We start from the raw sequence: 23687 nt of genomic DNA, 5'->3' as shown, positions 1-23687 counted from the left end.
ATAATAAAAAGGCTACACATAAAATCATGAGTCCATGCTTATTTTTGTTTATTGCTGGTAGTTTATCTCCTCGATGGAAAATGCGTGAATTCTATTATCAAGCATTGACTAGCTAGCGAGCAGCACAACTTTCTCTAAATCAATACCAGCGGCCTAGCCGCTGCTGTATCATCAGGAATAATGTTCTGCTTCTGGGGAATCACGAGGAACCCACAGCGCATGCCGTCGCCGTGGAGAACGGGATGTTCCGCGGGAGGTTCCGGAACTGCCGCTGGCTACTCCGCTGAAGCGCTCTGGACCGTCGGGAGCCTGCCGTACGTTTCGCTCCAGAACCGCACAAAGCGGGTCCTCAGCTTCTGCCGGACCGAGTTGCGGTTCATGTCCTCGTTGATCTCCAGGTACTGGTGCTCCGTGCCGGTGAAGGGAGGCCAGGTGACGGGGACCTTGGACTCTCCCTGATTGGGGTCACTGCGTCGGACAGGGCAGGGGACAGTCTAGTGTGAGGAGGTGGGGCTCAGCTATCATCAGCAGTGGAAAATCCAGGGTCAGAAAGTAAAAGTCCTCCCCAGTGTTTTGTTCAAATCGCCCAGATTTGCTCATTCACACAATTCTCCAGCCAGGAGGCAGAACTAATGAGTGAAAACATCTGGCTTCAGTTCATGGGCTGAAGAAACACATGGCAGGACATTTACTTTCTGACCCCTGGACTTTCCACCTCTGGTTATGATGACATAGATGCAGTTTTTCCACATATCCATATTACTAAGACATTGTACATGTGTTTGTGTGTGTGTGTGTGTGTGTGTGTGTGTGTGTGTATACACTCAGTGAGCACTTCATTAGGTATTTATTAGACTTTTTTTTTTTAGACTTATTGGTCTTCTGCTGCTGTTGCCTGTCCACTTAGAGATGCTCTTCTGCATGCCACTGTTGTAATGTGTGGTTATTTGTGTTACTGTCACCTTCCTGTCAGCTTTCACCAGTCTTGCCCTTCTCCTCTGACCTTTCGCATTAACAAGTTTTTGCCCACAGAACTGCTGCTCACTGGATGTTTTTTGTTTCAGCAGGATAATGCGCCCTGCCACACTGCACAAATTGTTCAGCAATGGTTTGAGGAACATGACAAAGAGTTCAAGGTGTTGCCTCGGTCTCCATACTCCCCAGATCTCAATCCGATCGAGCATCTGTGGGATGTGCTGGAACAACAAGATCCACGTCAGCTCCAACTTGCAACTTACAGGACTTAAAGGATCTGCTGCTCACGTCATGCCCAGATACCACAGGTTACCTTCAGAGGTGGGCCAGAGCCGTTTTGCCAGCAGGCGGAGGATCAACAGCATATTAGGCAGTGTGTGTGAGTGTGAGACACACGCATGTGCCACAGTGCTGCCAGGCCCAGGAGATGGTGTTTACCCAGTCTTGGCGAAGTTGGTCCAGTAGGCGATCATGTAGCCGGACACGTCCCGATGGCGGGGGAAGTAGGCCAGTGGGGTGGTGAAGGGCTTGCCGAAAACGTACTGCAGGTCATCGGCGTGGTCCGCCCCCATCCAGCTGGGGAAGACGGGGATTCGGGACGGCACGGAGAACTGGTAGGAGTACGTGCGTGCGGTCCTGAGGGGGGCCGGGTGGGAGAGAGAGGGGCAGGAGAGGGCTCATCACAGGAGCAGCTCAAATAACAGGACACAAGGACACAGAGCCCTGAGACAGACCCATCAGGGCACCTAAGATGATACAGCCAGAAGAATGTAGAACAAAAGATACATTTCCTGATTTATTTACACCCACCATCATCAAATCTGGACCTTTTTTTTCTCCCAGGTAATTACCTGAGCAAACTGTGCTACTGATTGGCCAGACTGTCTTCACATCTGACTCAGGGAGGGTGGAAAACCAGTAGTTCTCTGAACTCGAAGACCGTGATTTGATCCCTGATTTATCATTTTTCCCATGAAAACTACCCTGTTAACTGTGAAGGAGACTTTTACAACAGTAATATATTGCTTGAGAATAGAGACCGGGGTGTGTCTTACCTGGACATGTTAGCATGCAGGTAGGTAATGTGTGCCTTTTACCTGGACATGTTAGCATGCAGGTCGAGTGTTTTCCTTAACTGGACATGTTAGCATGCAGGTTGAGCTTTTTCCTTACCTGGACATCCTATCATAGAGGTAGGTAGTGTGCCTTACCTGGACATGTTACCATAGAGGTAGGTAGTGTGCCTTACCTGGACATGTTACCATAGAGGTAGGTAGTGTGCCTTACCTGGACATGTTACCATAGAGGTAGGTAGTGTGCCTTACCTGGACGTGTTACCATAGAGGTAGGTAGTGTGCCTTACCTGGACGTGTTGGCATGCAGGTAGAGTGCGGCCTGGGTGGGCACCAGGAAGATGAAGTCGGTCTGGATCTCGGCCACTGTCTGCTTGATGATGGACTTACTGGGGTTGGAGCCCCAGCTCTTGGTGTACTCTTGGTAGGCAAGGTTGGCCGCCTCGGGCCCTTTCTCTTTGGTCAGAGCGGTCAGCAGATCCATCACCACCTCCCTGCGACACAGAAAGAAGGAGGAAGGTGAGTGGTTAACATTTGAGAGGAACCCATGTGAGGGTCAGGCTAACTAGCTAATATTGCAAAGCAGTCAATGTAAAGGATAGTCCAGTGTGAGGTCGTCTGCTATCAAAATATAATGACCAACGTGGAGGTGAAGAACCCCAACTTTGGACTTGATTATCCCAGTTACTACACAGCTAATTGCTCTCGTAGATAATTGACCTATGTGTATTGGCTAATGACAGTATTGGTAAAGGTACAAGGCTTACGAAGGTAATGGTGAAGGCTTTTAGACACCAGGTATCTATGAAAACACAATGGAAATGTGTTTAATATTCATTTAAATTTATTTTGTCAATAAATATTCATATTTTGTGTGAAATTATTGATTAATTTCCTTCAGAAGGTAATTACCATAAACATAAAAAGCGGGATAATCCACTCTTAGCTGATCTGCTGTCAAAAAATAACAACCTTTGAGGAGGTTTTGCATCCTCCAAGATACAATCCATTGTTAGTTTAATCAAATAGGTCCAAGTCCTTATCTTTCTTGTAGTCTTCGCACTTGAAATTGTACTTCCCTCAAGGGTCTTTCAGCACACTTATCCCTTGTTATAGATACGCACTTTGCACTTAAGTGCACTTCTCTCTGGATAAGAGCATCTGCCAAATGGCAATAATGTAATGTAATGTAATGCATCAGTGGGTTCTTCACCACCCATTCTTTTTCAACGGTAAATTACCTTGTTGTTGATTATTCCTGACTGAAACGCACAACTTTCACCCAGTCAGAATGTTCGCCCAGACCATGGTGCTGTGTAAATTTACATCCAACATGCATTTTGTGTAGTGCAGTACTGTGGGGGCTTCCCAGCATGCACGGCGGTGGACTCACGGGGCCGTGGGCTGCAGAGGCTGGTTGATGGAGGGCACGTCGATGCCGCAGAAGATGTGGCCGTCCATGTTGTTGATTCCGGCGATGTAGTCGATGTCCGCGGCGTTGTGGAACAGGTTGCCGGGGTCGTCGGGCAGGAAGTCCCCATCAACCACGGGCGCCAGAACCAGGTTGAGTACAATCGGGTCTGGGGAGGACAGGAAGTGGATCACAGCGGAGTCAAACACTCGCACTCAGAGACTTCTTATCCTGAATATTCAAATACACAGAATGCGTACAGAGAGCTGTCTGTCAAGCAGTAGCAGTTCCTGAAGGTCCAATGTACTCACTGGATGGAGACCCATTCAGGTCGAGTGTCCCAGCCATAGTGAGGGCCACAGGGTCTGTGATCTTCAGGCAAGGCATCATCTTCTCATCTATGGGGCACCCCACCTTAATGGCAACCTGAGAGAGGGAGAGGGAGAGGGGGGAAGGGGAATAGAGAGAAAGAGAAGGAGGGAAGGAGGGAGAGGGGGAGGAGAAAAAAAGAGTGCTTTATTATCACACTTTACATTCACAGTTTTTGCATTGTTTATCACCAAAAAAAGCAGCTAAAAACTGAAAAATGTAATGCAGAGAGAAAGAGGAAAGGAAATGGAGATGGAGAAAGAAAAAGGGGCAAAAAACAAGATGCACGACTTCTATGTTTACATGGCTCAGTTGCAAGAGGTCCCAGGTTCAAATCCCGGACGAGCCCCCTATATGTTACGGCTGTGTCTGGGCCACCTAAACATAAAGGCAATGCCAAGTTTCAACCAAAAGGAAATTCTCCAGTCCACTTCTGTATATAGCCAGGCATCTTACAGGTGTGCAGAATTCTGAAATGAGAAATGAGACTTGTGCAGACCAGTGGCACCCACTGGGTGCAGAGGGACGTAACATTCTGTAATTCTCCCTTTTGTCTGAAACGCACTGTGGTCACTGATGGTCACTGTTGCTCAGTCCAGAAGGGTTCTGTTCACTAGAGCCCAAACAACAGGAGCTGGAGAACCCAGCCTGTCCACTGGAACCCAAATGACAGCACTTACAGATCATGTCTGTCCACTAGAACCCAAAAGACAGTCACAGAACCCAGTCTGACCACTAGAACCCAAATGACAGCAGTCACAACGTCAACCCAGAACGTAAAGAAACACACCTTCTCCGCCAGTGCTCGCGGGTTCTTGTTGATGGCCCATGGACTGAGCGACACCCCGCTCTGTGAGATTCCCCTGCGGATCAGGCCCTTGTTTTTGGGAGAGATGAGCTGTGCAGAGAGACACACACATGTGCAGACACACAAACATTTACATTAGCATTAAGCCATTTATCCATTGTTATTCCCAATACACACGTGCACATGCACATACGTACACACACATTCACGTGCTTGTACATACATACACACACATACATACTGTATAGCCAATGCATATACATGCACGTACACCCACAAATACACACATCCCGTATGTGTGTGCTATGTTTCTGATTGACGACTGTGGTTTCTGAATGGTTTGTGATTGGCTACTGTTGGTTTTTTTAATGTTCCTTATTGGCTTCTAAATGGTTTCTGATTGGCTACTGTAGGTTTCTTATTGGCTTCTGTGCCCTTGAGAAAAGTGACTTCACCTTGTGTTTGAATAGCAGAAGAAATGACTGTGAAATGAGGTGAGGGTGGAAGATGGTGTGGTGAGACATGTCTGTGTTTATCCGGCGGGGTGGTGCCGGCGGTACCTGGAAGTTGACGCTGGCGGCCCCGGCTGACTCCCCGAAGACGGTGATGGTGTCGGGGTCTCCTCCAAAGGCCCTGATGTTCCGGTGAACCCAGGCGATACCGGCGTGCTGATCCCACAGCCCATAATTCCCTTGGGGTGAGAGAAGGCTGCTCCGTAAGCCGCCATTTTGTGCTCATCCTTTTGCTATCCTTAAACCGTAAAGAGGGCTGAGCATGGGAACCAACTGAGAGTCCTCCACCCCACCCCCCCCCCCCCCCCCTTACTCGGCCCTACAGCAGCGAGGCGGGTTTTTAAGATTGTGTCAATTGTTCTCTCCACCTGAGCTGATGTGTGGAGAGCATGCCACAAAATGGCAGCCGTTGCTACACATTGGTTGAGGAGAGTTTCCCCCTCATCACTGTAAAGCGCCTTGTGTCACCGGATGGTGAGAAAAGCACTAAATGAACGCAAGGAATTATTATTATAATTATTAATCAGCCCTACAGATTGTTCACTGTTCCACAAGACGGCTGACAGCATTCAGCACTGATGTGGTCTGGATGCAATAGCAGTGTGGTTTTAAAGGAGCTGGACATTTCAAGAGCAGGTTGCAGGTGAGGGTAAATTGAGTGAGCTAAAGGACTGCAGGTGAGAGTAATGCTGATATACAGTTACATGCAAAAGTAATGGGACAGCAACACTATTTTTGTTGTTTATTGTCACCCCCCCCGCCGCCTCCACACCCTCACCTGGCCCGCTGGCATCGCCGCTGCTCAGGAACCCCAGAGTGCCCACGCGGTACCCCAGCGTCACCACAATCACGTTCCCCCTGTCGGCGATCTCCTCTCCGCTGTACAGGTAGTTATCCAGGAAGTTGGCACCCATGGACCCCCCGACCAAGAATCCACCCCCAAAGAGGTAGACCATGACAGGCAGGCCGGTGGACACTGCAAGAGGAGGGGGGAGAGAGCAGATTTACAAAGAGGACAAACGACTGACAGAAAGGCTGACGAGTACCATAGATGGTAAATGGAGTGGGTACTGATGATGGTAAGAGCAATAAGATGGATGGAGTATACATTGTAAACAATGGAGTAGGGAGATTGAGTAAGTAAACCAATATAGATGGCATAGGTAATGAAGATGGATGGACTGGGGGGGTTGAGTTGACACTGTAGATAGATGAAATAGGGTTCATTCTGTAAGGGTATTTGTGTGATACAAATTGAATTGAATAGATAGATGGAAGAAGGGTGGAGTAGGTACAGGAGATGGTGTAAGGGTGGAGTCAGTACTCTAGATAGATGGATTAGGGGTGGAGTAGGTACAGTAGATGGAGCAAGGGTGGAGTAGGTACTGTAGATGGAGTAAGGGTGGAGTAGGTACTGTAGATGGAGTAAGGGTGGAGTAGGTACTGTAGACAGATGGAGTAAGGGTGGAGTAGGTACAGTAGATAGATGGGGTAAGGGTGGAGTAGGTACAGTAGATAGATGGAGTAAGGGTGGAGTAGGTACAGTAGACGGATGGAGTAAGGGTGGAGTAGGTACAGTATATGGAGTAAGGGTGGAGTAGGTACTGTTGATGGAGTAAGGGTGGAGTAGGTACTGTTGATGGAGTAAGGGTGGAGTAGGTACTGTAGGTGGAGTAAGGGTAAAGTAGGTACAGTAGATAGATGGAGTAAGGGTGGAGTAGGTACTGTAGATGGAGTAAGGGTGGAGTAGGTACTGTAGATGGAGTAAGGGTGGAGTAGGTACAGTAGATAGATGGAGTAAGGGTGGAGTAGGTACAGTATATGGAGTAAGGGTGGAGTAGGTACTGTGGATGCTGTACCCTTTAGGCCTTGGGGGACCCAGATGTTCAAGTAGAGACAGTCCTCACTGCCGCGAATATCAGTCTGAGTCACTCTCACCTGCAGGCACCTCTTGGCAAACGTGGTGGCCTTCAGTACTCCTGTGGGAAACAAACGTCTGGTGATGACAGACTATCAAATAATATTATGTCACTGGTTAAAATAGCAGAAACATTAAATATTGGCTTTGAAATCATGACATACACTCAATGAGCACTTTATTAGGTATTTATTAAACTTTTTTTGACTAATTGACTTCTGCTGCCTATCCACTTAGAGGTGTCGTGTGTTCAGAGATGCTCTTCTGCATACCACGTAATTTGTGATTATTTGCGTTACTGTCACCTTCCTGTCAGCTTCGACCAGTCTGGCCCTTCTCCTCTGACCTCTCTCATTAACAACGTGCTTCTGAGATACTCAGACTACCCTGTCTAGCACCAAAAATCATCCCATAGTCAAAGTCACTTTTTAAAGGTCACATTTCTTCCCCATTCTGACATTTGGTCTGAACAACAGCTAAACCTCTTGACCACGTCTGCATGCATTTGTGCATTTAGTTGCTACCACATTATTCGCTGTTTAAATATTTGCATTAACAAGCTGGTGTACAGGTCTACCTAATACAATGCTCACTGTACATGTAGCATGCAATTTTAGCAAAGTAGCAGTTACAGATTGATGGTCATAGATTTCATTTTTGTGTGAGTATTTATGCGTTGGATACTGTATTTCGCCATGACTGTTTATTAGATATTTTTTTTGGACAAGCAGCCGCAGTGCAGACCTTCCCAGCCAGGGTGGGGTTGGGGTTTCTCGAAGCGCTGAGGCTGGGCAGCGAAGGGAATCCCCTTGAACACGTCCATGGAGCGGGTGAGTCCCAGCCGATGGTTTTTTCCCTCCACCATGCCTCCTTCTGTGATCACCGGGCCCAGCTACCAGCACAGAGACACATCAACACACACACACACACACACACTCACGCGCGTGCACATGTACACATATACATATACACACACATCAACACACACTTGTGCACGTGTACACATATACATATACACACACACATAAACACACACACTTGAGCATGTGTACACATATATACACACACATGCATGTACACAGACTTGTGCACACACACACACACACACACGACACATAAACACCCGTACTCACACACCACCACACACACACAGCCTTTATGAAACCCGTATTTCAGCTTCAACAACAACAAAAAAAAACATTGGGAAATGACTCAGTCAGTGGGGACAGCACTGTTCATTGCTGAAGTGACCCACATTGGCTGTCCAATCCAAATGTGCATGTGTATAATTGGGTCTCCTCCGGTCCCACTCTGCATGCACATGGATTGTGAAAAGAATGTCTCAGAAGAGAACCAAGAGTTTTATTCCAAACTCAGGTGGTATTGGAGATGCCGAATAGAAAAAAAATGTAAAAAATACTTTTCATATGAAACCAAATGTGTTCCCTGTGTTCTGAGTTGTCACATGACACGTGTCTCTGAAACATTTTGCTGCTGAGACATATGGCGCTAAGATATGTTATCGATGCAGTGTTCCTGGTGACAGCTGCAGTTTTCACTCGCTATGTTCCAGTCTTCTGAGCCAGAATAAGCACGCCCAAGGTCTTTAAATGCCTACAGAGTTGCTGGTGTGTTTGTGTACTGAAATCCCAGACTGGGATGATGATAACTGTATGATGAGTGTATAAAGCCAAGTCATGCATTCACAACCACATTCACAATTCACAAGTACATTTTGCACTGGACTTGTTAGCAGTCCAGGTGAACAATATTTTAAAGAGCCCTCAAGAAATAGGTGAAATTGAATGAATTAATTAATTTTACAGCTAAATCATTTAAATGTATACATTAGAAAAGTTTAAAACTGAGCTTGAAAAAAAAAACCCCATTAAAAACATTAACCCTTGAGGAAAGGGTTGGCATGCCAACATGTAAGCCGTCAAGCCATTTTAAACCCAGAGTTTGACACTGTGTCAGAGTCTGTGTGGGTTTTTGTGATTTCCTGTGAATCAGCAGCCAATTTAGAACTCGGAAACAAAGTGTACAGACTTGTCTATCAAGGTTTAAATTAAGTACCTAAGTGTAGGAGCACATCAGACGCAGCAGTCCTACCGGACCTGAGTTTGAGATCCCTGTTCTAAAACATACATATGAACGTATTCACCTGGAGACTGTGTACATACATGATAGTTACTTAGCTGATGCTTTTATCCACAGCCACTAACAGATAAACTAAGCAGGGGCCAATCCCCCCTGGAGCGATGTGGGGTTAAGGGCCTTCATCAAGGACCCAATAGCTGCATTGTTGTATCTTATTGTAGCTACACCAGGGCTTGACCCAACAAGACAAAAATCTTAGCCACTCGGCTATCGGCTGTTTTGTCCCATTTTGGTTACTTCTGTAGGAAACCCTTAAAACAAAATAACTGTGCTGTATGGGATGCGCCCTGCTCTGTCCCAAATGAAGTTATGAAATGAAATATTATGATTGGTTATGAATAAATATCTCCCTCCTCGCACACTCACAGAAGCCGCTGACGCAGATCCCAGGAACAAGGCGACCGCCACCGCAATCTCCAGCACGGTCATCGCTGAGGTGTGTACCGAAAGGCCTCAGAGCCGCGCTTTCTCCGGCTTTTTATACCAGTGCACTCCGTATCTTTCCCCAAACCATTATCGTTTGCTTTGTGCTATTTTAAACCTCCGTTGCTCAACCTCGATTCAACTAACGGGAGAAACGTGGCGGTGGACAAAAGCTCGCACAAACAGGGGTCCCCAACTCCGGTCCCCAAGGGCTGGTCTGCGTACTGGTTTTTGTTCCAACTCATTTCCTTGTTTTTAATTTGTTGACTCTATGAATGACCCTGGTTCAAGCCTGTACTTGAGCAAAGTTAAATCATTAGGATACACTTGCAGTCTGCAGCTGTAGCCGGTACTCATACACATGTGAGATAAGATGTGATTGAGTCAATTAAATAATTAAGACCAGAAGTTGGCACAAAATCCTGAAACGGATCGGCCCTTGTTCTGCACCCTTGTTATAATAATAGCGCCAAAACAACATCAAACGTACAGTGCCATGAAAAGGTATTTGCCCCTTTCCTGATTTCCTCTATTATTGCATATTTGTTGCAGTGAATGGTTTCAGATCTTTAGACAAAGGGCACCTGAGTAAACACAAAATTATTTCATTTAGCTAAACATTCAGTGAAATGCATGCTTGATGACTTAAACAAGAATATTAGACACTTTCCCTTTGTCTAATATTACATTTTATATAATGATCTGAAAACATTCAGGGAACCACAGACAATTAAAGTGGAAATTAGTTTGGAGACAAATACTTTGTCAAGGCCTGTGAGAATCTTTCAGTGCCTCAGCCATGCTAAACATTTTAATTTTGAATATTGAAGTTTGAATGGTTCTAATATCCAGTTATAGTTATATAACTTTGTGCTAATCCAAACAGAAACGCCTCATCAAAGCGTTTCAACATTTTATTTCCCTGAAGATTTAATATTTTCATTATAAAATCACTTGCATTGCAGCCCTTAGATTATGTCAAATGAAAATACCTTTATGGGAACATCTTTCTTCTGCAAATTAATATGATGCATCTACATACATTTTTTTCATTGGAAAATCACATTTAAATTTATTTTGTTGTTTTTACACATACTTTATTAAAGATTTATTTTAGAACGCATATGTAAATATGTTTATTTTCCTATCACCAAGTTGAAGACATTTCATTATTTTTTGACTTGACCGATTCTTCTTGTGCTGTTATGCAATTCCACAGAATAATCTGTGAACAGACCCAGGCTGATAACCAACAATTTTATTCATTTACCAAGTTTATTTTATTGCTTTCCTATAATGGCAGAAATTGAAAAAAAAGAAAAAAGGATCATGATACAAATAAAAAAGAAACTGAACTCTCAGCAAAAGAGATGTTTCCGGATGTCTCCGGTTCCTGCGTTTGGTTTTGTGAAGAAAGTTCACATGTAGTCCAGGATCTCCGTCTCCATCTCATTGTCACTGCCCTCTGAGGCCTGGTACTCTTCATCATCCTCATCCTCTTCCTCTCCGCTCTCCACATCCCTGCTGCTGTGGGCGTGAGCAGCGACTCTACTGCTGGACATGGAGGGAGCAGGAGCTGGAGGGCATGCACACACAGAGATACACACACACACACACACACACACACACAGAGACACACGCACACACACACACACACACACCACACACACACAGAGACACACACACACACACACAGAGACACACACACACACACACACATATACATATACACACACACGCATACACACACACACACACAAATACACACGCACACATATGCACGCGCACACATACACACACACACACACACACATACAGAGACACACACACACACACACACACACACACACAGAGACACACACACACACATATACATATACACACACACACATACACACACACACACACACATACATAGACACATACACATCCACAGATATACAGACACACCCACATACACACAGACACAGATACACATACACATACACAGATACACAGACACAGATACACACGCACATACACATATACATACACACAAGCACAGATACACAGACACAGATACACATACACACACACATATACACAGGCATGTGTAATTAGAGATGCACAGAATCAGAGCATAAAACCAGAGATAACAAGCCTGCACACCCAAAGACATGTAATCAATTATTCATAACCATAAGAACACGTCTTAAAGTATATAATCCCAAAGAAATTATGAAATTGTAATACTTGTATATTTTCACACCAAAGTTTTTTCCCCATCCACTTGCTGGAAAATAAGATTTTACATCATCGTGTACCAGTGGCCGTGTATGTTGATCAAAGGTCAATTTTCCGTTCCCCTCCAATCTATATCCTTTTCACACAGCAGCACGCATCCTGACTCCACGTCCCTTTGCTCATTTGACGTCAGTTAAATCGACTCCTAGCTTGTCGACAATTCCCCCCGGAAGATCAGTTTCACTCCTGTATACGTCATATCGAGCGCTGCTCTAAACTGCCATTTCAGCTTGTCTTCAAGAGACACTTTTACACAGCCCAGAGCCCAGCTGTTCCTGTAGCTTACTCGGCTCCTTACAGCTCTGTCCGAACTGCGCTGGCTCCTCAGCTCAAACGGTCAGGCAGCGGTCAGACAGCGGTCAGTACCTGGTCTCCTGGAGCGGATGTTCTGCTTGATCATGGCGGACATGATGTCACGGAGCTCGTCGGCGGTGCGGGGCAGACACCAGCCATCACGCTCGTTACACTCCTCCTCCTGCCCGTCGTTCTGGTGGATCAGCTTCTTTATGCTGAAAGGGTGAGACAGCTTAAGTCAGCTACGTCAGCCACCATGTCCCCTACATCACCTACATCACCTACGTCAGCCACCATGTCACCTTCATCACCTACGTCAGCTACATCAGCCACCATGTCACCTTCATCACCTACGTCAGCTACATCAGCCACCATGTCCCCTACATCACCTACATCACCTACGTCAGCCACCATGTCACCTTCATCACCTACGTCAGCTACATCAGCCACCATGTCACCTACATCACCTACATCACCTACGTCAGCCACCATGTCACCTTCATCACCTACGTCAGCTACATCAGCCACCATGTCACCTACATCACCTACGTCAGCCACCATGTCACCTTCATCACCTACGTCAGCTACATCAGCCACCATGTCACCTACATCACCTACGTCAGCCACCATGTCACCTTCATCACCTACGTCAGCTACATCAGCCACCATGTCACCTACATCACCTACATCAGCCACCATGTCACCTTCATCACCTACGTCAGCTACATCAGCCACCATGGCATCTACGTCACCTACATTAGCTACGTCACATACGTCACCCACCATGTCACCTACGTCACCCACCATGTCACCTACGTCACCTACATCACCCACCTTGTCACCTACATCACCTACGTCAGCCACCATGTCATCTACGTCACCTACATTAGCTACGTCACCTACGTCAGCCACCATGTCACCTACGTCACCTACGTCAGCCACCATGTCATCTACATCAACTGCTCAGTTTGCTGGCATACTGGTTTGGGACTGGTTAATTAATAATGTAATGTAGTTAGGGGCCGTGGTGGCGCAACAGGCTAAGATGCAGCAGACTTGCGGTTGCAGTTCGCCGCAGTTGCACACTGGGGACCGGGGTTCGATTCTCGGTCCTGCCAAAAGCCTTGGCCGGCTCACGTGGAGCAGCATAATTGGCTCGCTTCTCCAGGGGGAGGGACTTGGCAGGGTTAGTAGATCGCCGCACCTTGGGTGCCTCGGAATCACGGTTACCAGCATGTGGCGAGACGGCTTGAAGAAGGCCGCCGAGGGACGGGGTGTGGGCGGTGTATCTAATACTAGCTCTAATTGAATTAGACGGGGTACAGTTGGCTACCAAATTGGGAGAAAAAAGGGAATGTAATGTCCTACCTCTCCACATCCAGGTCGCAGAATTGGTAAAACATCTGTCTGTAGGGGGGAAGGGTACCCTCGCGGAATATATAAGCCGGCTCCTGTTGACAGATGGGAGACACCCCCACATTACTGTACCTTACTCCGGTCCTGTTAAACGGGTTCCTTGAGGTCAGTGATGGTGCTCTAACAGTCAGGGGAGGTGCTGTAACGGTCAGTGGAGGTGCTGTAACAGGGGACATGCTGTAACAGTCAGTGGTGGTGCTGTAACAGTCAGTGGAGGTGCTGTAACGGTCAGTGGAGGTGCTGTAACAGGGGACATGCTGTAACAGTCAGTGGAGGTGCTGTAACAGGGGACATGCTGTAACAGTCAGTGGAGGTGCTGTAACAGGGGACATGCTGTAACAGTCAGTGGAGGTGCTGTAACAGGGGACATGCTGTAACAGTCAGTGGAGGTGCTGTAACAGGGGACATGCTGTAACAGTCAGTGGAGGTGCTGTAACAGGGGACATGCTGTAACAGTCAGTGGTGGTGCTGTAATGGTCAGAGGAGGTGCTGTAACGGTCAGAGGAGGTGCTGTAATGGTCAGAGGAGGTGCTGTAACGGTCAGAGGAGGTGCTGTAACGGTCAGAGGAGGTGCTGTAACGGTCGGCAGAGGGACCTACTTTCAGCTTGTACCTCGGAGAAGCTGGTTTTCGCCCTGTTGGCTGATCTCCGTCCAGGGTGATCTCCCGCACACTAGCAGCCTGAGGGACTGGGACACACACACACACACACACACATTACTCACACACACACACACACACACACATTACTCACACACCCACCTACCCCACCCACAGACTGGCACACACACACACACACACACACACACACACACACACACACACACACACACACACACACACACACACACCCACCTACCCCACCCACAGACTGGCACACACACACACTCACCTGCCCCACCCACAGACTGGCACGCACACACACACACACACACACACACACACACACGTTACTGACACGCTCACCTGCCCCACCCACAGACTGGCACACACACACACACTCCTGCTCCACCTACACATTGGTACACACACACACACCTGCTTTGTTGACAGTGATGGGCAGACTGTAGTTCAGAGTGCTTCGCTTGGCCTTCACCGGCATGTCATTGAGAGAGTAGCCTTTAAAGAGGGGGGAAGAACAAGCACATCTGCTTCAATGTAATTCTTAAATACACGTACAGCAGTTGGAGTAAATGAAACAGAGATATATTTAACAACAGGAGCAGCAGCTGAGCCTGTAGCAGGACTGGGGCATGTTTTTCGGCTCCCTGCCCCTCCATACCATGTTTTGTCCCACAGCGGATCCTAAAGTCCAGCACTTGATAGATCTTGGCTTCAGGATGTTTCCTGGGATCATAGCCAAACCTCACCCAAAGGCTCCTCCATGGGCCAGTCAACTGGAGAGCAGAACCAAGAATCCATGTTTACTCATAATTAGTAATCTCATTCTAGAACACTCATTTCACCCTCACGTTCTGGAACACTCCTTTAGTCATCTCATTCTAGAACACTCATTTCACCCTCACGTTCTGGAACACTCCTTTAGTCATCTCATTCTTGAACACTCATTTCACCCTCACGTTCTGGAATACTCCTTTAGTCATCTCATTCTAGAACTCATCTCACCCTCACGTTCTGGAACACTCCTTTCATCATCTCATTCTAGAACACTCAAATTTACAACATACTGTAAATATACGCCACACACTAATTGCTAGTGACTAGGTCACAGGGAATAAAAACAAAAACAACCGATTTGAATTTGTATGCGATGGAAATGAGAGCCACAGTGTGGCACACTCAGACAGTGTGATACTCTTCTCAGTCAGGTATGTGGCTTTACTCTTTATCTCACCCTCACCCCCCCATGTCATACGCCATATCCCCATGGCCTCACCATGTAATAGGCCACATATGGCAGGAGCAGCTTCAGCTTGTCGGGTTGGATGTCCAGGTTAGCCTTGACCGCGTTGCGAGACCAGATGGGCCTCCTCTCAAACATCTGCTCAGGAAAGGAAAGCACAAATTAGCGCTGGGCACGAGCCAATCATTTAAACTCTTATCGATCTGCTCCACACTGGGCACCAGCCAAATGTTTGAAGTCTTGTTGATCCAGTCAGCAGGTGTGTTTTTCAGGACAGGATAAGCAGTGCGTGTTGTGGCCAAAGCTTTTCTCTCTTTCACAACAGAAAGGGAAATAAGGCCACTGAAATGAGGCTCGCCAGGTAACTTCTTGGACCTGAAGGCTTAGCCATAAATGGTCTTTGTAAGAGAATTTCTCTGGAAGGCTGCTCCTGGTTTTGAAGGCTTCACTAAACTGCACATAAAGAGAAAGGGCCATTCTACGCCAACTCCAGAAGCTCACATTTTCAGGAATTTTATGTCATCATTGTCTACCAACACATAAAAAGACAAAAATCCAAGAGGTGCTGTGGTACAGCTGACATGGAGCCTGACCATGGCTGACCTTCCTTTCCCTCTCCATGTTAACTGGGAAGGGCCCACACACCTGCACGATCTCCTTCTCGGTCCTGATGTCGCTGGGGTGCATGCACAGCTTTCTCCAGTTGTGCACCGCTGCCTCCAGAGGCTCGCTGGGTGCGTCTTTGTCCTCGAAGGCCACGAAGATGGCGTTGTGCGGGCGTCGGGCGCGGCTCTGGCCAATGAGGTTCTCGTGGGAGACCACCTGCGGGATGTACCCCTCCCTGACAGAGAGAGAGAGCACGAGAGAGAGCATGAGAGAGAGAGAGAGAGAGAGAGAGAGAGGGAGAGAGAGGGAGAGAGAGAGCGAGAGAGAGAGGGAGAGAGGGAGAGGGAGAGAGAGAGAGAGAGAGGGAGAGAGGGAGAGAGAGAGAGAGGTGACACCTGGCAAACTTTAAATGGCTCTAGCGGGAAAGCGAAATGAAGTATGAGTTCATTTTTTCAGGAATTCTATTTCTCATAATTGCCTACAACACAAAGAAAACACAAGAAGTGCAACCTCCTGGAGTTGGCGTGGAACGGCCCTTTCCGATAAATGAGATTATATATTATGTGTGGCAGAACACTGCACTCCTCCGGTACCTGCGTACCTGTGCTGTATATCAGGCCGGTAGTAGTAGTCCACAGGGTTATCCAGGCGGGAGAAGATGGGTGGGGGGATGTACAGGGGCACCTCCTTGTGAAAGAACTCCTTCTTCTCCGGCTTGCGGAGGAGGATCTTGTCATACAGGGAGGTCTGCGAGCCGTCTGCCTCCGTGTGCACTGCCAGGTACTGGAAGTCCCCCATCCCTTCATTCATACGTGACCAGAACATGCAGCTCAGCCAATGCGTCATTTACACTCACCGAGCACTTTATCAGGTATTTATTTTTAGGACTACTTTTAGACTTCTACTGCTGTAGCCTATCCAGTTATGACGCATAGTGTGTTCAGAGATGCTCTTCTGCATACCACTGTTGTAATGTGCGGTTATTTTTGCATGACTGTCACCTTCCTGTCAGCTTTGACCAGTCTGATCCATTCTCCTCTGACATCTCTCATTAAAAAGGCGTTTCTCTCTGCAGAACTGCTGCTCACTAGATTTTTTGCGCCATTCTTTGCAATCTGATGACACTGAATCTTCATGTGCGTGAAATTCCCAGGAGATCAGCAGTTTCTGAGATACTCAAACCACCAACAATCATTCTACATTCAAAGTCACTTGGATCACATTTTTTCCCCCATTCTGATGGTTGATGTGAACATTAACTGAAGCTCCTGACCCATATCTACATGATTGTATGTATTGCACTGCTGCCACACAATTGGCTGATTAGATAATCGCATGAATAAGCAGGTGTAATAAAGTATAAATGTTCCTCATAGTGCTCGATGAGTGTATATCTGAGCCACTAGGAAACCTGTATTTGCTTAGCCTAGTGGCTAAAGTGCTTGATTGGAATCTGGAAGGTTGGTGGTTCAAGCCCCAGTCTCATCACACCTAAGATCAGGGCAGCTGTTGGGCCCCAGAGCGAGGACCTTAACCCTACACTGCTCCAGGGGGATAGGCCTCTGCTTTGTCAAATCAATCGAAAGCTGCTTTGGATAAAACTGTCAGCGAAATAACTATAATGCGTAATAATAATGCATACTGAAATATTAGCAGCCTTTATTTCTCTCTGTAGCCTACATGAGAGAAAATGTAAGCAGCTAATTAATAATCTGTTAAAGAAACAAAAGCAGGTAGAAAGCAAGGATGGAACATTTTAAATGTTGAATGTATTTAGTGAGATATTTAAATAGGAGAGCCACAGACCCTGGAATTTGTAGCAGGTCCCAATGACTCCCACCATCTCCATATGGACTTGCGCCTCGGTACCGCTTCCCTTGCGCGACCTCTTCCGGACGCGCAGCAGCACGCTGGTGGAGGGGAAGCGGTTTGCGCACAGCGGGTGGCAGTAGGGGTCCCTTGGCCGGTAGTTCAGTTCGACTCGCCTGGTAGGGTCAGCGTAAGTCTGGTGAAAAATGGCCGAACAAAAAAGCAACCCGCCTTTAAATTCGTATCGTATCTCACACATACATGCGTCATTTGTGAGTTAAACCAGCAATACGTAACTATACCTGCACAAATATAGTTAAATAAGGCACGTGTACTTTACTACACAGTCAGAACAACAATAACAGTAATTCATAGTGCCAACTGTGGGCGGACGTTCCACCGAGAGGGGCATAATATTGGCTTTACGTGCGTTGATGGAGATGATTTCAATGGTAGTTTATCACGTCGTCGTTGAGGCGCCTGAAGTCTATACACAAGCCGCCTTGAGCAGTTATCCGGTCAATAATCGTGCAATAATTAACTGATGGATAGCTGTGAATATAAGCTGTGCATCCTCCCAAACAGACTACTTTGATTTTATTGATACAGCACTTTCAGCCTGAGTAAAGAAGGACCTATACTAAACGTGAAATTGAAACATCTTTTAAGACTCCAGGAAAACGTAATTGACCCCAGTACATTGTGATTTTTCGCACTCAGCCAACTGTACGTGCTGACTTTATACCCGCTTACTTTGGACACCGTTTTCTCGCCACCAAGGGTCTCAAGCATCTTGTCCACATTGTTGACATATCCCGGATACTCCACGCACACGAGCCTGCGGTCTTGTCTCAGTTGCAAAGTCGCTGTTGAATCAGGCGCGTTTTCCGACGTTTCAGTATCTGCCCTTTCCACTTCCATCCCGACAACTCTGCTTTTTCCTGGATTTCTTTTCAGTTGGAAATTTGCTTCATTATTTTTATTTGTTGTGTTCAGTGTTGCCTAATGCCCACTTATTTGAACGAACTCACTTAGTGAAAATGGCGTATGAATCCGCACGCAAAACAAATCCGACTGGAAATTATGTCCTCGTTTTAGAGTTCCGTTTTGTAAAGCGGTTGATTGAAAAATACAGATACTTTGCGAATTGGTCTCATGATGTTTCATATGTCAATAAAAACAATTGTAGAAAAAGATCTAGATTTCTTTAATGAACATTGTTTCAAAAAAAGCACAGAACTTTAATTTTGTAGAAGTGTTGCTAGCCTAGTCCAACTACTGTATCTAAAGTAAGACAACTTTGTGTACACTACTGTGACTTAATTAGACTATCACAATAGCGGAAGTTCCGATCGCAATGCTTCCATAAGGGGCCACGGACGTGAATGTAGCATTCTCACATGGTGCTGTTTTGGAGAGAAAAGGAGTAGGAAATATTGCTTACTTCAGTCTCCACGGGACTGTCCACAGGGTGGCAGTGTACGACCATTTATAACATCATTTTTACAGGCATGCCTTATACAAACTGTAAATACGCTGTGTATTTTATTTATTACTGTGACATGGTGAATGCTACTGTGACATTTTTAGTAAAACATTATTTGGCTTGTTCATTTGTACTGGTACTGGTAACACTGGTGACAGTGTGGCTCCAATGGATGCAGATATTTATGTGCCCCAACATCTGTCAGTCTGGCCTTCACTGCTTCGTTTCTTCCACATGGAAGGACTTGTCGGAAGAGAAGAGGTCAGGTAGGTTCTTCAGAATCACATCTTATCTTTCTGATGACAGAAGACCCTGTTCAATGTGAGTGACATCATCAATGGCAGAATCATTCCTCGTCCATTCACTGCAGAATATCCAGTACTGTTCCAAAGTTACCCCTTTGCTATTTGCATGGGGTGTCAATTCTGCCCAAACTGTGTAACCCCTCACAGCTGCAGTTTGCATGTTGCGACCCCTAAAATGACGAGTGATGTCTTAGGTGTTAACGAGATGCTGACCCGAGGGTCTTCCACCCTAGTAGGAGAGTGGAGGTCTTTTGAAGCGGAAGGGGAGGGGGTGTTGAGCATTTCCATAGAGCAGGCAAATCTGATTATGGCCGCAAACAAACCATTTTAACTAACTAGCTTGTTGTTACAGTGCTCGTAAACCCCCTCCAGCAGTCGTAAGCTGGACTCATGTATGGAAATTGCAGTTCCAGACTGGAACTTATACCATGATCCCATTTCCTGACAACCCATATACACTCAATGATCATTTTATTAGGTAGACCTGTACACCAGCAGTTAATGTAAATATTTAATAATTTAATATTAAATCTCCACATTTAGTTAATGTGGCAGCAACTAAACTAAACTCATAAAAGCATGCAGATGTGGTCAAGAGCTTGAACTGACCAAATGTCAGAACGGGGAAGAAATGTGATCTAAGTGACGTTGGCCGTGGAATGATTGTTGGTGCCAGACAGGGTGGCTTGAGTATCTCAGAAACTACGATCTCCTGGGATTTTCATGCACAAGTTTGCAGAGAATGGTGCAAAAAACATCCTATGAGCTGCGGTTCTGTGGGCAAGAAAGCATTGTTAATGAGAGAGGTCAGAGGAGAAGGGCCAGACTGGTCGAAGCTGACATGAAGGCGACAGTAATGTAAATAGCCACGCATTACAACAGCGATATGCAGAAGAGCATCTCTGAACACACAACCTCCAAGTGGTAAATAATAAGTCATAAAATAAGTCAAATACCTAATAAAGTGCTCACACTGTATAGTGCAGCCAAGAACACAACAGAACCAGAGCCTGCACTTTACTTACACCTATGGCACAATTGCACATGAAACCAATTAAAACTCATTTACATTTTAGTCATTTGCCAGACACTTTTAATCCAAAGCGACTTAGAAGTACATAGGTTCTTCCACAGGTTAAAGCATCAAATTCATAATGAGTAAAATACACATGAAGGGCTGTTCTAAACAAAAAGACAACAGTCATCTTAAGCTTTTTTAAATTTAAATTTTATTTTAAGTATGTTTGTGGTGAGAAATCATATACGGGGTGAAACCACACCAACAATTAGCAATACAGGGTATACCTTTTTTTTTTCCCTCAATGCACCAAACCAAAAAAAGTCTTGTTTAGTGGGAAAAACCTGTTCTGAACTGCCAACCCCTTTAAAAGTTTAAAATTGATTTCAATTGTTGCACAAAAGTGGATAAATAATAAGGGCGAATAAACTGAGCTCTTTGTCTATATTTTTAGAAATGCAAAAAAACTTTTAAAATATATGGTTCTTGTCTTTGTATCTCATCCTTTATTGACTTGATTGTATTAATTTTACGCACTTTATTCAAGGTGCTTTTGTAACATATTGATCTGATATGTCTTATGAAAGAAACAGAAAGAGTGCAGAATGTCTTTTGCCGTGTCCTTGTGTGCTTCTGAAGATACGTGCTTGTGCCAAAGTTGCTGTGAGGTGAACAGTGGTTCGTTTTATCTGTTTGTATTAGCTTTGATGAAGTTGGCAGAGGACGATTTCCCCAACATGGCCGACTTCTGGCCGGGGTGTCACCTGAGGGCATTGCCGTTTTGGGTCGTGTTCAGTTTGGTGGACAGAGCAGCGAACACATCGTCTTGGTTGGGAAAATGCATGTAGAATGACTTAGCCGTTCTGTTCTCTGCTGCAGAGCATGGGTTTGGTTGTTTGGATGTCCAGAAGGTGACAGCCTTTCTCACAACAAAACAGTGTTCTGACGAGACATTCTTTTCCTTTCCTGTGGAAGGAAGAAATATGAAAAAATATGACTCAAATTCCTCATATGGTAGATTTTATTTTTGGGGAGCGGGGTGACATTTTTAATAGCTTTGCTGCGCCACGCTTTTCAGAAATGTCCGATAAGGGCTTCCTGTCCCTGTTATGAAACTCCGTGCTTTGAGGGAGAGGGGCTGAGGGGTGGTGGACAGGGAGGAACAGTCTGCTGAACCCAATTTGGGCTCAGGCTGCCTCTCTGCGCATGTTGTGGCCCCTGATTAGGGTCAGGACGGGCCCTATCTGTGTGCCCCAGCGCTGGCTCCTCCCAGGCCTGCTGGTTGGGAGGCTGGCCGTTACGGCAGGCCCGGTCTGATAAGCCTATCGCCCCTCCGCACCGCCCCACTGCCTGCTGGACCGCAGATTTCCCCACAGCTGCTCCCTCTCTCTCTCTCTCTCTCTCTCTCTGTCTCCCCCTCATTCTCTCTCTCACTCTCTCTCTCTCTGTCTCCCCCTCATTCTCTCTCTCACTGTCTCTCATTCACTCATTCTCTCTCTCACTCTTTCTCCCTCAGCTTCTCACTATTTTTGTGTTCTTCTGTCCTGTGCCTGACTTTCCTGCTCCCCCCCCTGCTCAATTCAATTCAATAATGCTTTTTTTGCCATGACTGTATACAAACAATACTACCAAAGCAATTAACAATAAAATTACCAACAATGACACATAAAACATAAGACTAATACACTGAAATAATGTGTATATTTATATAAAAAACAAAAAATATATTTAAAAAAGCTTAAATAATAACGAACCAAACTTAGACATGATCTACATGAATTGCTGTTCTCTCTCTTTCTTTCTTTCTCTCTCTCTCTGCCCCTCTCTCTCTCGGCACTACATAGTCAGAACCCTTCAGGCGGCAGTCGATAAGGCAGCATTGCCATATTCGGTGTTGCACGCATGGCTGCCAGCAAGATGGCAACCATCCCTGTCACTCCGACTCCCAGCATGCTCTCCACCCCCCCTCCCCCCACCGCCCCACTGTATGCTGTCTGGTAACTGTCACTCACCCTGCTATCAACGTCCGAGCCCCTTTCACACGTGCTCTAAGATGCGTTTCCTGCATGCAGACACGCGCTAGCTCTCACTCTCCTCGACCAGCATGGCCTCTCTCTCTGTGATTGGCACTGCCATTCTCCGCTTCTTAGAAGTGTCGTGGCAGTGCAGCAAAGTGTGGTTTAGAGGCTACAATGACAGGGCCCCCCGCCCGAGGGTCATGGGTTCTCACACTGGGTGGGGTTAGTGATTTCTGTTAGCGCGGAGGTAAAGTACTTAAGCTTGGGTGTGGAAATCCCGTTGTGTAAATGGGAAGCACAATAGATAGACATTAAACATAAGCTGCAGACTGTTAACCTTCCCTTAGCCTGGCAACTGCTAAGCAAATAAATCCTAGTTTAGGAAAACAACGAGCATGCTCCCTGGATCTCTGTTTCTGTAGATGGTGCCTATGCCTGGATGTAAGGGGGGGGGGGTCAACCTCTCATTTACACCTAAGCCATCACCCATCATTTTGGAGGTTGCGACACCCTACAGCTACAGCTGTGAGGGGTTACACAGTTTGGGCAGAAATGACACCCCATGCAAATAGCAAAGGGGTAACTTTGAAACAGTGCTGGGTATTCTGCAGTGAATGGATGAGGTATGATTCTGCCATTGATGATGTCACTGACTCTGAACAGGGTCTCCTGTTATTAGAAGGATAAGATGTGATTCTGAAGAACCTACCTGACCTCTTCTCTTACGACAAGTCCTTCCATGTGGAAGAATCCAAAAAAGTCAAGCTATTTAAGTCTTCTCTTTAGTTTTTGCATTGGTTGAAAAACATGTTGTTACTTATTGATAATTTCCAATTACTAAATCAAATGATGACGTTCGCTCAGAATCAAAGTGTAGTGACATCCCTGAACAGAACTTTCAAGAAACAGGCCGATGATGTCATCGCAAGGCTTTGGCCTA

General features: G+C 46.1%; 2 protein-coding genes across 2 annotated transcripts; both read right to left on the bottom strand.

The window, feature by feature from the left end:
* Positions 1–275: 275 nt before the first annotated feature.
* Positions 276–9655, bottom strand: cel.2 (carboxyl ester lipase, tandem duplicate 2). Its single transcript, XM_061262065.1, has 11 exons — positions 9593–9655; positions 7811–7958; positions 7008–7127; positions 5927–6124; positions 5197–5327; positions 4619–4726; positions 3771–3885; positions 3442–3628; positions 2339–2542; positions 1414–1611; positions 276–468 (listed from the first exon to the last, which is right to left on the bottom strand). The coding sequence occupies exons 1-11, from the start codon at positions 9653–9655 to the stop codon at positions 276–278; spliced, it is 1665 nt and encodes a 554-aa protein (XP_061118049.1).
* Positions 9656–10905: 1250 nt separating this feature from the next.
* gtf3c5 (general transcription factor IIIC, polypeptide 5) lies at positions 10906–19008 on the bottom strand. Its single transcript, XM_061263265.1, has 11 exons — positions 18674–19008; positions 17918–18116; positions 16713–16911; positions 16151–16346; positions 15539–15643; positions 14924–15038; positions 14680–14760; positions 14242–14330; positions 13595–13677; positions 12299–12441; positions 10906–11225 (listed from the first exon to the last, which is right to left on the bottom strand). The coding sequence occupies exons 1-11, from the start codon at positions 18839–18841 to the stop codon at positions 11068–11070; spliced, it is 1536 nt and encodes a 511-aa protein (XP_061119249.1). The 5' UTR covers positions 18842–19008; the 3' UTR covers positions 10906–11067.
* Positions 19009–23687: the final 4679 nt, after the last annotated feature.

Source organism: Conger conger, chromosome 12, assembly GCF_963514075.1.
Source record: "Conger conger chromosome 12, fConCon1.1, whole genome shotgun sequence".
Classification (NCBI taxonomy): domain Eukaryota; kingdom Metazoa; phylum Chordata; class Actinopteri; order Anguilliformes; family Congridae; genus Conger; species Conger conger.
Note: the sequence above shows the minus strand (reverse complement) of the source record. Positions and strands in the feature narration are given on the sequence as shown.

Bases quoted from the DNA above. Each gene is read 5' to 3' on its own strand.
- cel.2 (XM_061262065.1), bottom strand. From the start codon at position 9,655: ATGACCGTGCTGGAGATTGCGGTGGCGGTCGCCTTGTTCCTGGGATCT. The intron at 7,959-9,592 runs GTGAGTGTGCGA...CTGTGCTGGTAG, and splicing joins GATCTGCGTCAGCGGCTTCT to CTGGGCCCGGTGATCACAGA. The intron at 2,543-3,441 runs GTGAGTCCACCG...TCTGTGTCGCAG, and splicing joins CCTCTGCAGCCCACGGCCCC to GGAGGTGGTGATGGATCTGC.
- gtf3c5 (XM_061263265.1), bottom strand. From the start codon at position 18,841: ATGGAAGTGGAAAGGGCAGATACTGAAACGTCGGAAAACGCGCCTGAT. The intron at 16,912-17,917 runs GTCTGTGGCTCT...GTATGAATGAAG, and splicing joins GACCTGCTACAAATTCCAGG to GGATGGGGGACTTCCAGTAC. The intron at 16,347-16,712 runs GTACGCAGGTAC...TCTCTCTGTCAG, and splicing joins CGGCCTGATATACAGCACAG to GGAGGGGTACATCCCGCAGG.